This window comes from Eublepharis macularius, chromosome 7 (assembly GCF_028583425.1).
Source record: "Eublepharis macularius isolate TG4126 chromosome 7, MPM_Emac_v1.0, whole genome shotgun sequence".
Taxonomy (NCBI): domain Eukaryota; kingdom Metazoa; phylum Chordata; class Lepidosauria; order Squamata; family Eublepharidae; genus Eublepharis; species Eublepharis macularius.
In genome coordinates, this window is record NC_072796.1 from 109,442,609 (window position 1) to 109,457,510 (window position 14,902).

A 14,902-nucleotide genomic window follows, 5' to 3' on the forward strand; every position below is an offset into this window, starting at 1 on the left:
ATACTTTTGTGAATAATTGAATATATATTTGATTGTATACATTTGTTTGGGTTATTACAGCTAAAGGAACAGGCTGCTGATTCCATTTTGGTACTAGAAGGAGCACTCAAGTTAAATAAAGATCTTTACATTCACACAATAAGAACTTTGGATTCACTCGCCATGGAGCCTGGCATGGTGAATGGAGAAACAGAGAGCTCTACTGCAGGATTCAGTATCAGTACCGAGGAAATGCAGTGCCAGGTATACCATCTGCTTTAACTAAAAACATAGCCACCCTAAACCCTACTGATTAGAGATTGTGTGGTTCTGTTGTAACACTAAACAACGCTTGACATTCTGGGTAAAAGTAGCCTTGGTGTCGTGTATGGCTTCTCAATCTTTTGTGCAGGCAGTCTTACAAATTCCCTAGACCAGTGTTCTATTGTTGTTGTTGTAGTTGTTGCTAAAGTTAAACATTACCAGACTGGTGGCAGTTAATATTCCCTTTGTCTTTTAACAGAAATGTAATCCCAGGGTTTCAGATATATGTTAGCCCTTTCTCACCATCTTGTTTTATACTAAAAGACTGGTAGATAAAGACATTCAGTTTACCAGAGCACTAATCTATTTTAATATTATTTCAGGTCTGTTATGATCTAGGAGCCATCTACTTTCAGCAAGGTTCCACAAATTCAGCTTTATATGAAAATGCCAGAGAGAAATTTTTTAGAACTAAGGAACTGATTTCAAAGGTGGTAATTTACAATAGATCTGATGAACTGTAAAAACGTTCTTATTAATGCTGCAGTGATTTTTTTTAAACAATACATTTGAAAATTAAGTTTTCCCTGCATGTGGTACCTGCTTTATGCTCCCAGTATACTCATATTGATGACTAATTTGCCATTTAAAACAATATTTCAAATGTATTTGTATAACATTGCATTCACATAAGCAACCAGTTGGTCACCCCTGTTGGCACATGCTCAGAACTTGCTGGATTGCAAGGTTAACCATGTTTTTGGCATTCTGATTCAATTGTGGGTGGGTATGTATATGCGTTTGTGTGTGTGCACTCACACGTGCACCAGAACTACAGTTCCCATGAAACCTGCAAGGAAGCCGTGCTATGCAAGATTAGGAAGAGTAATGTACAAGAAAAGAGGCTCTGAATAGAACTTATGTACTGTTTGGAGGACCATTCCAGCAGCTGCCTCCTCCTGCTTCAGAAGTGTGACCTTTGGGGAGGGGGGAGAAATTGGCAGTGAGGGGGTGGGTGCCTGTATATCTGAGCACATGTGCATATGTGTGTTTTCCAGGTATCCTGTTATATGCTGGTAAGTGTTCATCATGTAGTTTTAAGCATTTGACAGGGGTGTTTGTAAAAACGCAAGTGAACATTCCCCCATCATTAATTCTTGGAGCCAGTTTGAAAAATACACATTTAAGAATGTCGAGTTTGCATCTAGTTACTCCATGTATAATTATCATTACACACACACACTCACATTCATTAAGAAATTTGAGATCATTACAAGGACTATAGTCCTTGAGAGAATTTTTCTTGAACCATGACCTATTTTAAGTCAATGTAAGATGCAACATTTGCACTGGGGATGTGAAATTTGATTCCGTGTGTTATCTTACAGATTGGGTCATCCCTTCATTACACTATAGATGAGAGGAGGTTAGCTGGCTACTGTCAAGCATGTGGAGTTCTTTCACCATCATCTGATGACACATCACAACTGGCAACTCCCTACAGTCGAATCCATAGCTGTTTAAGATCTGGCAATTATCAGGTAAACTGGCAAAACAAGTGCTGCTCATTTGAGCTGACAACGTGATTTGTATATGATCAAAAAGCTATACTGAAATCTAAAATTAGTCAATGTATGTTTATTGGTATTGTTTTCCAATAACTAAAATGCTGCTGTCATCAAGACTTCTAGAGATCTTCTAGACATTTTTTATCTTGCTACTTAATTTTTGGACTTCTAAAACAGGGATAGCATTCTTTTCTGGTAAAGTCTTTTGATGGTTTTCTTTGTGTTAAATGTATATTTCTTGCAACAGGTTTGTTTATTGTGCTCCTGTTTGTTTCCTGTTTGTTTGTTTCATGTTCATCTGACCATTCTTACTAAGAGTTCGTAGTAATGATTTAATTTCATGACCTTATGACGATTCCTAGCTAAAAATATAGTGATATACAAAGCTGCCCCAGTGGATTTCATGGTGGAGTTGAGATTCTAACCTAAGTTTTCCACATCCGTGCCTGACACTCTTCACTAAAGCTAGGTAAAGGCTTTCCTTTTTAAAATTTTGTACTAAAAGAGGTGCACCTTTTCTTGTGCTTGGGTTTCAGGAACTCGTGAAGATTTTCCTAGAAGATAACCTGACACCCAGTTTACCTGTTCAGTTCAGGCAATCAGTTCTAAGGGAACTCTTCCAGAAAGCTCAACAAGGGTGAGAGGCAATTTGAATGACAGAGCCATTCAGAAGCTGCTAAGACTGGAGTTTGACTTGATTTAATAACTCTCTGTTCTGCCTTTTCATTAGTATGCCTAAGGCAATAGTTGCAGCAGTACAAAATTAAAATCTGCTGGCCTTTCCTTAATCTGCAGGTGACTGATACTGTCAAGTGGTTGCAGTAAGGATGACAAGTGGAGACCTCACAATGCTGCAGTTGTTGGTTGGTCTTCTGTTTGCCACTTGGTGTGAATGGCAAATGTTTTGCCAGGCTTATGTCCACAGCCAAATGGCTATTGTAGACTATGCTGCTAAAAAAATTACTTAAGATAATCAAGAACCTGATAGATTGGATACTTTATATACCACTTGGCAACAGCCGTATGGTTAGCTGGGAACTGAGTATAGAGAACAGGGCTTTGTACTGAACCTTTTGGTACTCTTTCTATCCCTAAAATGCTGTTAAAACTTTGTTTTTTATTTATTTAGGGATGATGCCCTGAATGAAATATGTTTCAAAGCGTGTGCATGTAATAGTGTTTGTGATGTAATACAAGGTCGACCAGTTGGTGTCCAATTTAACCAGCTATTTCTTAAACCTACTAAAGAAAAAATAGACTTTCTCCTTGAGGTAAGGAATTGTCTTCTGTCCTAGCATAGCTACTTAAACTTCCTTAAGCTGCATTCTAATGAATTACCCTCATAAAACTCACTCAGCTTAATGCTTTTTTTCAGTCTTCTGGCTTGGATCTAGAGCCTCGTGGGCAGGATACAACCCATGGGACGGGTTTTTGCTAACCTCCCTTCCTTGCTGTTCCCACTACTACTCTTGAGGAAACTGCAGTGAGATGGGGGAATTGGGAGAAATAGCCCTACCCCACTCTTGCTTTTGTTCTCTTCATGTAGTGCTTTTGTCTGTGTGTGTTTGTGTTGGGGTGTGTGTGGATTTCTGCTGATTTCCTCTTCCCAAAAAACGACCTGTGAATTGTGTTATGAAGATGCTTCCTGTCCATCTAAGTTCTGTTCCAACATTTGATTGAAAGTACTCCTTCAGACTTCCTGAGAAAAGTACAATCTTCCTATGTTGGATGTTTTGGATGTTGAGTCTCTACACACCAACATTCCCCACAAAGATGGACTACAAGGCATTAGAACAAAGATGGACTACAACCATCTGACAACACCACAGACAACCTCACTACCAACCACTGCCAGCTTGTCCTCACCCACAACTACTTCAGATTTGGTGAAGATTTATTTCTTCAGATTAACTGGCACCATAATATGCCAACATTTTCATGGTTGACTTGGGAGCAGCACTTTCTCACCTCCCATCAGCCCTCCTGTCCTTGAGATTTATTGATGACATTTTTATCACCTGGACACATGGGAATTTCACCAGGATGCCAGAAACTTCCATCCCACTACACAGGAAGTACATTTTCTAGATGCCACTGCACACATATCTGATGGAAGCTTAAGAACTACATTATAGAAGAAACCTACTGATGGGCAAGCATATCAGAAATCCATCATCTGCAGCCATTCTGTGTTATAACTACATTTGTTCCAGTCCCTCTTAACAGATTCGCACCTGCAGGATCTACAACAGACACTTTTGGAATTACAATACCCACTTGATGTTATAAGGAAACAGATTTACAGAGCCAGAATGATACTGAGATACACCCTGCTAGAAGATAATCCCAAATAAAACAACAACAAAACCCCACTGCTGGTCACATGCAGCTTAAACCAGTTCAGCATGTCATTAATGACTTGCAACCTATCTTGGACAATGATACTCTTCTCTCACAAGCATTGGGAGGCCCACAGACAGCCCCCTAACCTTAACTCATAATAATGTACTTCCCAACACTGACATGGACTCATGGACCAGGGCCTGTAATAAACCAAGATGCCAACTCTGTCCCGTGATTACTGAACCTAACAACACCAGTTACACCCATTTCAGGTTCATTCATGTTCATTTCCAGTGTTACATATGCTATCAGGTGTCAGCAATGTCCTTTCACTCTCTACATTGGACAAACAGGTCAGTCCCTACATAAAAGAATCCACGGACATAAATCTGACAAAAATCACAACACTCAAAAACTAGTGGGAGAACATTTTTAATCAGGATATGCCATTGCTGCCCTAAAAGTGGCAGTCCTCAAACAGAGACATTTCAAGGGGAGATTGCTGAAATTGAGTTAATTCACACATTCAGAACAGTGGACCCTTGGGACTGAATAGAGTCATACAATTCTTATAGCATACAGATGCTAATTTCAGCTCTAATCAAGCTGCATTAGGCCATTGTACCTTTATATTCTGACATTCTCCTTTGCCCCACCCCTCCCATCTAATCAAGCTGCATAATACCTTTGCATCCTGATGCCCTTCCTTGTAACAACTGTCCCTCCTTCAGGCTGGGATATACAGATTCAAGGATATCCATTTCTCCATCAAAGGTTATACCCTGAAAATCTTGTTGGTCTCTAAGGCACCACTGGACTGGACTCAAATCCTGCTTCTCTTTCTGCTGCAGCCCTCTCACTCTACATCCCATACTTGACCCACAGCAGCTTTTCAGGAAGAGCAATAAGCAGAAAGTGGCAAAAATCTGTTCCTTGAATTACGTGTTTTTTCACAATCCAGGTCTTTATCTCTAAGTGTCACTTAAGTGTCACAAAACTACTCTTCATTGACTACTTTCTTGCAATGAAATATCAAGACTAGTTCTCAGTGTTGTAAGGTTTCCACTGGGCACATCTGTCTGATAACTTTCTGCAGTGCTGTCTCTGGGTTTAGCTACAGGAAGGTAGCCACATCACCCTGTTCCTTTCTAGCTTGGTAGAAGCTAGCCTGTCATTGTAACATGACTGTATCTGGTTCTTAGTGTGGATGCTAGTGTGGTCCTAGTCATCTTTACTGCTTGTTTTCCATATTATGAATGGAAATTACATAAAATGTTTCTTTCAAACGTTTCTTTCAAAGCTTCCTTAAGGCTGAGTGCGTGTGTGTGTGATTCTAGGGGAAAAGCTACATTAGTTACACAGTGTGATCTGCTCCCTATATATTGATGGTGGAATGTGCAGTCAAGTCATAGCTGACTTATGGCGACCCCTAGTGGGATTTTTATGGCAAAAGACTTACAGTAGTCTTGCCTGCCTCTGCAACCCTGGTCTTCAGTGGAGGTTTCCCATCTAACCAAGGCCAACCCTGCTTAACTTCTGAGATCTGATGAGATTGGGCTCGCCTGGGCTATTCAGGTCAGGTTTCCTTATCTATTACTCTACCTTTATCCAATTGCCTAGGTAGATCTGACTAATTTTATAGTTCCTTTTTTTCTTTTGGATCTTTCCAAAGCAGTCATCCATAAGGTGACTAAATTTCGTGTTTCTGCATGTTCATTGGGAAGTAATTGGTTAAATATTTCTAATAATTATATCTCTGTCACTGAAATTAGATATGCTGAGGCCATGAATTGTCCATTGTATGTACATACTCTTCTTTATGTGTTTACAATTTGCCTGTTATGTTGTTGGCTGATCTATAATTGTAACTAATAAAATCAATCAATTCCTAAATGTAAACACTCAAGTATTTTAAATTTCCAGGTATGTTCAAAGTCAATAAATGTAGAAACTGCCTCAGAATCTTCAAAAAGGAAAATGGCATATTTTCTGAAGTAAGCAATTGTTTTCTCTGCTTATTTTCAAATGCCTGAGAGAGTATTAGAGTGTTGTGGTGGTAGCTGGTGTTTGTCATATTTTATTCATTTATTCCAGGGTAACTCCTGACAGAGTTTAAGTGTAAATTAAATAGCCTGAAAAGGGTTTTGAAGTTTGAATACAAAAGTGGCAGCCCATTCTCCTTTTCAGCTACTTCTGGTTCCTCCCCCTGAGGTCTCTTTCAAATATTTCTCCAGAAAAATGATGATGCATACTTACGATCTTTTTACTTGACATAGTCTATGATCATTCACAACCTGCTTTACAAATAATTAGTCATAACCTATTCTGTCTGTTTGGCTCAAAAGGGAGTCGTAGTTAAGACCCCCTAATGTCTATAGCCAGTGCTGTTACGTTCAGTATCCCATCCCAATACTCATTCCCTTGGTTATGATTTTTTTTTTGTTAAGTAAAAGTTTCTTCCCTCTCTAAATATCTCAATGCGAACTGCAAAAAAAAAAATTGCTTTAACTTTGCTTTACCCTAATCTTCTCTTAATGATCTTTTGGGGACCTTATGCAGGAACCTATGTTTGGGTTTGGAAGACCTCCAACTTGTCTTCATGATTTCCTCCCATGAGCTTTTCATAGCGCTATTGAAAGACGATGAAAGAAAGCTGCTCATTGATCAGATGAGGAAAAGGTCACCTCGAGTCAACCTAGGCACTAAGCTTATAACTTCATTTTATGATATCCCAGGTTATTTGTTTCTTACTTTTCAGAATATTCATAAATATTGGGGATGGTGGGAGACTTCCTGTAATATGCAAGTACTGAATGAAGAAGCAGTGAAGGGACTAATGGACCATGCTTCCACGTCATGTTTTGATGGCAGAAGGAAAAGAGAGTGAGCCATGTATCCAGCCTACTACTGTGGCACTATAACAGAAGCATCTTTTTTGACATTATCAGGAATGGGGTGGGGTATAACTAGTGGATCTTGGAGACTCTTTGTAGACCCATGGTACTTTCTTCGTATGGCTACATAGTCTTTCCTGTGACCGCTTATAAAGAGTTGGTTAGTGTTTTCGAAGCAACAGAATTGTACGTTCAGCAAAATTCTGTTGGGAACATAAATATGCTCAGTGGGCTATGACAATCGGGGGCCGCCATGTCTGCCCTGTAGTAGTGACCATCCTCCTCCTTCCTCACCTTTGGCATTGTGCCATCAGTTTTTTATGATAAAGAAGCTCCTTAACACTGCTAACATGAGAACAACTTTGATTTATCCCTTAGAACACAAGAGCCCTGCTAATCAGACCAAGGATTAGTCTGTAGCAGCCAGTCGCTTGCCCTAGAGATCCAACCAAAAGGTCTTAGCGGCCAAGGCCTTTCCCTGACATTGCCTTTAGCCCTGGAATTCAGAGATGATAGTTGCCTCTGTCGATGGAGGTTCCCATTTATCAACCTTTTCTGATACTGCCAGGTATAGTTTGCTCAGTTACAGAGGTGACCATTTTTCTTCCAGCCTCAGCAAGTGTGAATATTGGTCAGCTGGAACATCAGCTTATATTGTCAGTGGATCCCTGGAGAATTCGCCAGATTTTAATTGAGCTGCATGGTATGACATCAGAACGCCAGTTCTGGACAGTTTCTAACAAGGTACCTTATTCTCTATTAAAATATTAGTCAGTAATTGCTGCTGCTGTGTTTTGTCTAAGTGTGTAATCATCCCTGCTCCCAGGGCTCAGCATCAGCATTGCTAGCTAATTGTAAAACGTAAAAAATTCTTTTTAAAAATCACATCAGCGCCTTCATTGAACTGCAAAATTCTTCTGAGTTTGAGTGTTATGATCTGATTTCAGATGCTGATTTAAAAATGGAATGCAAATTTTAAATATGAATACAGTTGTGCCTTTGAGAAACTGTTTTGAGATTTCCTTATATGTTGGTTTGAAAAGCGCCTCTACTTCTCTCCTAGTACAACTAATTGCATGTATATTTCATTTTATTAGTGGGAAGTACCTAATGTTTATGGCAACGTTATCCTGGGAATTAAAGACAACTTGACCAGGGACATGGTCTATATCCTGATGGCAAAGGGGCTCCACTGCAGTGCAGTAAAGGTGAGAAACCCTATAGCCCTATTTTCTAATAAAAGGTTGTAGCAAAACTTGTTTTTTCACTACTGTTAAAAGGTTATTGTAGAACAGTATGCTTACCTCTCCTTAGTAGCACAGAAGAAAAAATTCCCTTGCTGGAGATCTGTTGGAAGCCAGAGCCGTTTTCACATTTGTTCCCCTGCTTGTGACATCAGACGTAGAGGTCTGGCGTGCAGCTGGCAAAGAGCTGCTATCAGCTTTATGCGCATTCTGAGAAAGGGCTGGGGCTGACTGTTGCCACTGCCGACTGCCTTGTTTAACCGACTCTATTCTTTTCTTCTATTAAGGACTACTGGTGTTGTGTGTGCAGATTAGCATGGTGGGGCACAGTGATCGCCGCTGAGATATGGAATTGGCCTTCATCCTGCTCTCTTCCCCAGCAAATGTGCATTACATTAGTTCAGGTCTTTATGCAGTCAGAAAGGGACAAAGAAAAAGGCAACACCCCAGTTGTGCCACAAAGCTAGCAAATCCATTATATGAAGAGCAGCTTTTGTAGTCTAAATGAATTAGTCTTTTGTGGTTCCATAGTAGCCAGTCTCTTTGAGCAGATTAATCTAGCTATTCTTTTGTAATTTGTACTTGTAACTGTACCGGGAGAATAGGTGTACTTTTCACTCTAGCTGATGATTATCACTTTGTCCTGTGGTGTATGTCGTTACAGGATTTTGTCCATGCCAAACAGCTTTTTGCTGCTTGCCTGGAACTTGTTACTGAGTTCTCTCCAAAGCTGCGCCAGGTCATGCTCAATGAGATGCTCCTTCTGGACATTTATACCCATGAAGCAGGAGCAGGGCTTTCGGGGGAACGCCCTCCATCTGACTTGATCAGCAGAGTTCGAGGGTATTTGGAAATGAGGGTGCCTGGTAAGAGTGCTAGGTTTAATTACATGTCAAAAACCGTGCTGTTCTGAGCTGCTAAAAAAGTCAAAGGAATAAAGACTTTAAGTTTTCAGTGTCCACTAGTTGTCAGCTGTCTATATTCCACTGGCAGATTGTTGCAATCCTGTAGGAAGATTCTGTGATTTCTCAACTTAATCAGATGTGCTCCCTTAAGTCGCTCTAATTTCAGATGTCCCAAAGAAAATGGTGCTGGTTTGTAACTGGCGTGAACCTGGTTAATTACAGGGTTTTCATGTTGTCTTCCTCATCCCCTCTCTAAAACTGAAGATGTTACAGATGCATGCATAGACTCCAACTAACATTACTATCCACGTTTCCTTTTAGGGGTAGACCCATAGTCATACACATTTTGATTCATGACAGCAGAAATGAATACAGCAAAGAGAGCATTCCAGACAACCCGCATTTCTCCCCCTAGGTCCCTCTTTCTTTTGCTAGACCTGCTAAGATTCCTAAGGCACCAGTTAAATGGCTTTGAGACCAATTTTATGCATGTCTACTCAGAAGTAAGCCCCATGTTATTCAGTGGGGTTTACTCCCAGGAAAGTGTTCTTAGGATCGCAGCCTTTATCTTGTAGAGGCGTACAGGGGAAAAAACAGATTTGGAGTAGAGTCCTGGGTCTTGAAAACCTTCTTCAGTCTGGTGTTTGAATACCAGATTAAAGCTAGTTGTAGGAAATTGCCCCAACAGTCACTTCCATTCCGTGGGAAACTCATTTCCAGGTGTAACTTTCCTTCTAGGGGTGTGCACCAAAAAAAAAAAAAAAGGATCTGAATCCAGGTTTCAGGGATACCAAAGAAATCCGGTATCCCTGAAATCTGGGTCAGATTCTCTGATCTGGGTTAGAGATTCCGGAATTTAACCTGCTATTATTCCCTCTGGGGAAAAATGTCTGAGGAGTTGGGACATTTTTTTAAAGCAAACTCCTCTAAATTTGCCAGGAACCTACACCTGACTGCCTACTAAAGACCACCCAAATTGCAGGAGGGTTGAACCCCAGGATCCAGTTCTATGGGCCCCTGAACAAGCTGCACCCAGCAACTCTCCATTGTTTCCTAGGAGGAAACATTTCCAAGGCTTTTAGATTCTGCAGCCTGTTCCCCTCCCCCCGCCCCCTTGCTTGGGATTTTCTTATTTGACATTACTTCCTTGCAAGCTTAACCAACAAAGCCCAACAGAACCAAACTGCAGCAATGTTGAACTAGAGAATTCCAAGCAAGCGGGAGGCTTGTCAAGCCATGGAGTTTGAAAGGCAGCCAACGGCAGCTTAAAGGGCTCTTTTGGAGCTTGGGAGGGAGGGCGTTAATGGTGTGGGGGTGGGAGTGGAATGGGATGGAAATCCACGCTGCCTGTTACCTCCTCCCCCACCCCGCCAACCTCACGCAGCATTGAGTTTGGCCCCATTTGTGCCGCTGCCTGCTTGCTATGAGCCGCTCAGCTTTGCAGGCTGCTGCCTATGGACAGATAATTTGGCCTGGCAGAGTGTGGTTGCCTGGATCAGAGCTGGGGTTCATCCTGGGGAACCAGCATAGCCAGATTATACAGGATTGGCATAAATCTGGTTATTTTGCCTGTTCCCGAACCCAGACCATACACTCCTATTCCCTACCATATTTCTGACCGGGGTGGTTATCATAACAGATGTGACTTGGCAAGTTCTGTCTTCACCTCTTTAGTATCTTGCTACTTTCAGCAGTATGCACGCTAGCGCTCATAAGATGGAAGGTGAAGTGGAGGCATCACTACAGAGAGATGCAATCGTACTTCCAGTTTTCCTTACAAGCAGAATTGGGAAGTGAGGTATTGTCAGTTAGTGCTAACTACAACCCAGAGATGTGTCTCAGGATTTTCAGGCTGCTTTGAACTTTACCAGTGGAGTACTTACATTATTGCAATTCATGCCTGCCACCTGATCCTGGTTGTGGGATGTGTAATGGTAGAGAGAAATTTGTCAAAATACCTGATCAATTGCTCTAACAATTATTTTTTAGATATTCCTCTTCGGCAAGTTGTAGCAGAGGAATGCGTTTCCTTTTTGTTAAACTGGCGGGAGAACGAGTACTTAACAATGCAAGTTCCTCTCCCTCTGATTCAGACCAATCCTTATGTAAAGGTAAAGCACGTTTTTTTGTAATAAATGTGCAAGATATTTTGATGTTGCATCCTACAATATTATCTGACTCATTTTCTCCCCATCATTTCCACCACCCCTGCCCAAGCATTTGCATTTATTAATAAAAACTTCTCTAACATTTTTGCAGCTGCTTTGTGTTACGGCATTTGATGGTCAGATGGGCCATAATTCAGAGGAATTGCATAGTACGTGCACTCAGAGGAGGTTTGGAACCTGTTTGAAAAGCTGACGCTGCTTGCGCGGCACATTAAACTGCTTGAAACTATGGCCCATTTTCGTAGTTTTTCTAAATCACACTTTTGGGACATCAAGCATGCACAGAGTCTACCTCGAATCTATAGAAGCTATAAAACTTTGAACTTGAATTCCCCACCCGCTACAGTTGCTGACTGCACATGCCCAGAGCGAGCAGAGCCATGCTTACCTGTCAGTCTTTTGTTAACTGTCACAGCAGCTGCTGCCTTTTGAGGCATCTTCTCATTGTCAGTCTCTACTAAGTGTCTATTTTAAGTGTTGCAAAGTAAATGAGGAATAAAGAGAACTTTACTTAGGTGTGGGCCATGTGTCTATGGTAAACTGCACAATGTCTAAGAATTGTTCTGACGGTGAGGGGGAGCGGAATCCCTTTCATGGCTGGACACAGCTTTGATCTTTTATGTTTGGGAGTGGTACATAAAGTGGGCATATGACAGCATTGCCTTAAGTTTATGAAACAAGCTGGATGTAATTGTGATGTTAGACTAAAGATTCCCTTCCAGGGAAGAAAGTTCTGTCCTTGGATCAAGGGGTCTGTTACTGTTTCCAAAAGTTAGTTTAAAAAACCCCTGGATGCAAGTAAGCCCTACGAGTCACCCTGAAGTAGATTTCTGGACTCTTAGCGAGAGATTCTGCTGCTGCGTTTTCTTTCCTGATTCTAGCCATGAGGACCTGGTTGAAGAAAGAAGCATTTTACCTTTGAAGATTTTTACCTTTGAAGATTCCTTCCCCATTCCTTGTTCTGTGCTTTGCTTAGTTAGGACAGCTTTTGGCTGCCACATGTAAAGATCTTCCTGGGCCAAAAGAAAGTAGACGAGCAGCTAAAGACCTCTGGGAAGTGGTTGTACAGATCTGCAGTGTATCCAGCCAGCACAAACGAGGGAATGAAGGCAGGGTGAGCTTAATAAAGCAGAGAGAATCAACCTTGGGCATTATGTACAGGTAAGGCTTTCTTTTCTATAGTGTGTTTATAGAATATTAGGAGTGCGCACTAAAAACAAATCCAGGTAATTCCGATCTGAGGTTGGGGTGTGTGTATGTGTGTGTCAGATTCTCTGATCCAGGTTAGAGAATCCCAGATTTAACTGGCCATTGTTCCCTATGGGGAAAACTGTCTGGGGGACTGGGGGGCAGGTTTGAAGCGAACTATCCCGAATTTGCAGGAAACCTATTCCTGACTGTCTCCTGAAGACCTCCCCCGCAAATTTCAGAAGCATTGCACCCTGGGATCCCGTTCTCTGGGCCCCTGAACAAGCTGCCCCAGCAACTCTCCATTGTTTCCTACGGAGAAAACATTTCCAAGGCTTTTAAACTCCACAGTCAGTCTCCCCCTCTGCTTAGGATTCTCTTGTTTGCCATAGATCCTTGCAAGCTTATGTCAGAGAATCCCAGTGTTGAGCCAGAGAATCCCATTGAGAATCTCTTTTACTGAAGCAAGAGGGAGTGAGGTTTACCGAGCTGAGGAGTTTAAAAGGCGGCCAGCAGTGGTGGCTTGAAAAGGCTCTTTTGGAGCTCGGGGGAGGGGGACAGAATGGGCTGGGAATCCACTTTGCCTGTCACCTCTTCCCCCTCCCCGCCAGCCTTGCACTGTTCTCCTGCAGTGGCATGGAGCTTAGCTCCTGCTCCATTCATGCCACTGCCTGCCTTCTCGCTGCTGCTGCCCTCTTGCTCGTTGCTGGCTGCTGATGGCTCCCTATTGCAGCCAGATAATCGAGCTCAACAGAGTTTAGCCCCTGGATCGGATCCGGGGTTTGACCTGGGGAACCTGCAAAGCTGAATTATGCCAAAATTGCATAAATCCACTGGTTTTGCTGGAGCCAAATTGCACACACCTATATACCAAAAAAAGCATCTGATGAACATGGGTGTCTCTGGGGCCAGCATTTGCGGTAGCTACAATATTAATCTACTCCAGAACTGGTTTTTCTAATTAGTATGGTAGTTACTGCATATGAATAATGGAATGAAAAGGTAACTTGGAAAAAAAAGTTAAGTCATTGAGATAAATTGATAAACGGCACTATTGTACAGAAGGCAAGTTGTAACCCATCTGCATAACAGCCATATATACTTTACTACATTTAAGGGCTCTAAGATCTGTCATTTTATCACAGCTTGACCAATACTTTCAGTACCTTTTCTGCTGCTGCCTTTAGTAACATTAGCTGATGTATGTCAGTCATTTATTATTACAACAAAAGCCAGTAAAACAAAACAAATCTGCAATTTAAAAAAAGTTATTACATCAGTTATTACATAAGTTGTAATAAATGACTGACTGCTGATGTATGTGTTGTACGTTGTCTCAGGTGCGTCCAGACAAAGAATGGTATACAAATGCTTTAACTAAGTTAACAATAAATGCCTTAAACAACTGTCTTCTCTTATTTAGGAGTGAACTGCTGTCTTTTATCAAAAAGTTACGGGTGAGTCTTGCACTAAAGCATTTGAACTAAGTTAGTGTATTAAAAAACCTGTTTTGTTTCTTTCCTTACAAAAATAATTTTTGTTGGATACGTTGCTTTTTCTCCAGAAAAGCCTATTTTATCTGCACTTTTTTCTCCCAGAAGGAGCTATGACTGCAGATATATTCACACAAGGAAAGTGATGCATAGTTTAATTCTGCCTCTTGTCTTGATATCGTTAGGCACTGGCCACAAACTGGAAAGTACTATGAGCTCACTTTTTTCAAAGAACAATAAAGACCACCCTCCCCTCCCCATTTACTGTGCCCCCTAGCTTGGATTGCGTTAGAAATTCCAATGGGGTAGCCGTATTAGACGGTTGCATCAAAATCACAAGAGCAGCCTTGTGGCACCTTCAGAACCAACAGTTGTACCATGAGTTTTTGTCAGCTGCAGTAATACCATATAAGCAGGAAGGTATGTTGAAATCAAGTTTATGTAAGAGCCAGCATTTTATGTACGGACTTGAGAAATGTACAAAATTCAAGTGAGTCTCTTATGAAAATGGCCTTAATCTGTGTGTGAAACTGGTAGTAAATGACTTTTAGAAGATTATTGGAACACAAGATGGGGCCTGCAAGGAGCTGGGGTGAGGCGGGGGGGGGATAAAGAGTTGGAAAGTCCTCATCCAGGCTCTCAGTGGCTTAAAGAAACCAGTGTTCATATTTCCTTTTAACAGACTGTTGCCCTTCTCATTTTGAGGGCAGTGGCCATGCTCAGAATGGTACATGCCTCCCCCCCCCAATTTTGTTTTCATGTCTAGGGAGTTCTCCTAGGTGTGCAAAAATCAAGGCTTACTGCAGGTGGGCCCACTATTAGTTAATTAACGATCAGTAAAATCCTCATATACACA

General features: G+C 41.5%; 1 protein-coding gene across 2 annotated transcripts in view; it reads left to right on the forward strand.

The window, feature by feature from the left end:
* INTS8 (integrator complex subunit 8) overlaps positions 1–14,902 on the forward strand; it is a 29,141-nt gene that overhangs the window by 7,927 nt on the left and 6,312 nt on the right. For both annotated transcript variants that reach the window (XM_054984736.1, XM_054984737.1), the window contains exons 7-19: positions 61–243; positions 627–734; positions 1,632–1,784; positions 2,348–2,448; positions 2,941–3,082; positions 6,078–6,148; positions 6,714–6,889; positions 7,659–7,792; positions 8,146–8,256; positions 8,957–9,158; positions 11,187–11,308; positions 12,342–12,526; positions 13,977–14,010. In XM_054984736.1, the coding sequence (XP_054840711.1) occupies positions 61–243; positions 627–734; positions 1,632–1,784; positions 2,348–2,448; positions 2,941–3,082; positions 6,078–6,148; positions 6,714–6,889; positions 7,659–7,792; positions 8,146–8,256; positions 8,957–9,158; positions 11,187–11,308; positions 12,342–12,526; positions 13,977–14,010 (1,722 nt within the window). The remainder of the gene's footprint in view (positions 1–60; positions 244–626; positions 735–1,631; positions 1,785–2,347; positions 2,449–2,940; positions 3,083–6,077; positions 6,149–6,713; positions 6,890–7,658; positions 7,793–8,145; positions 8,257–8,956; positions 9,159–11,186; positions 11,309–12,341; positions 12,527–13,976; positions 14,011–14,902) is intronic.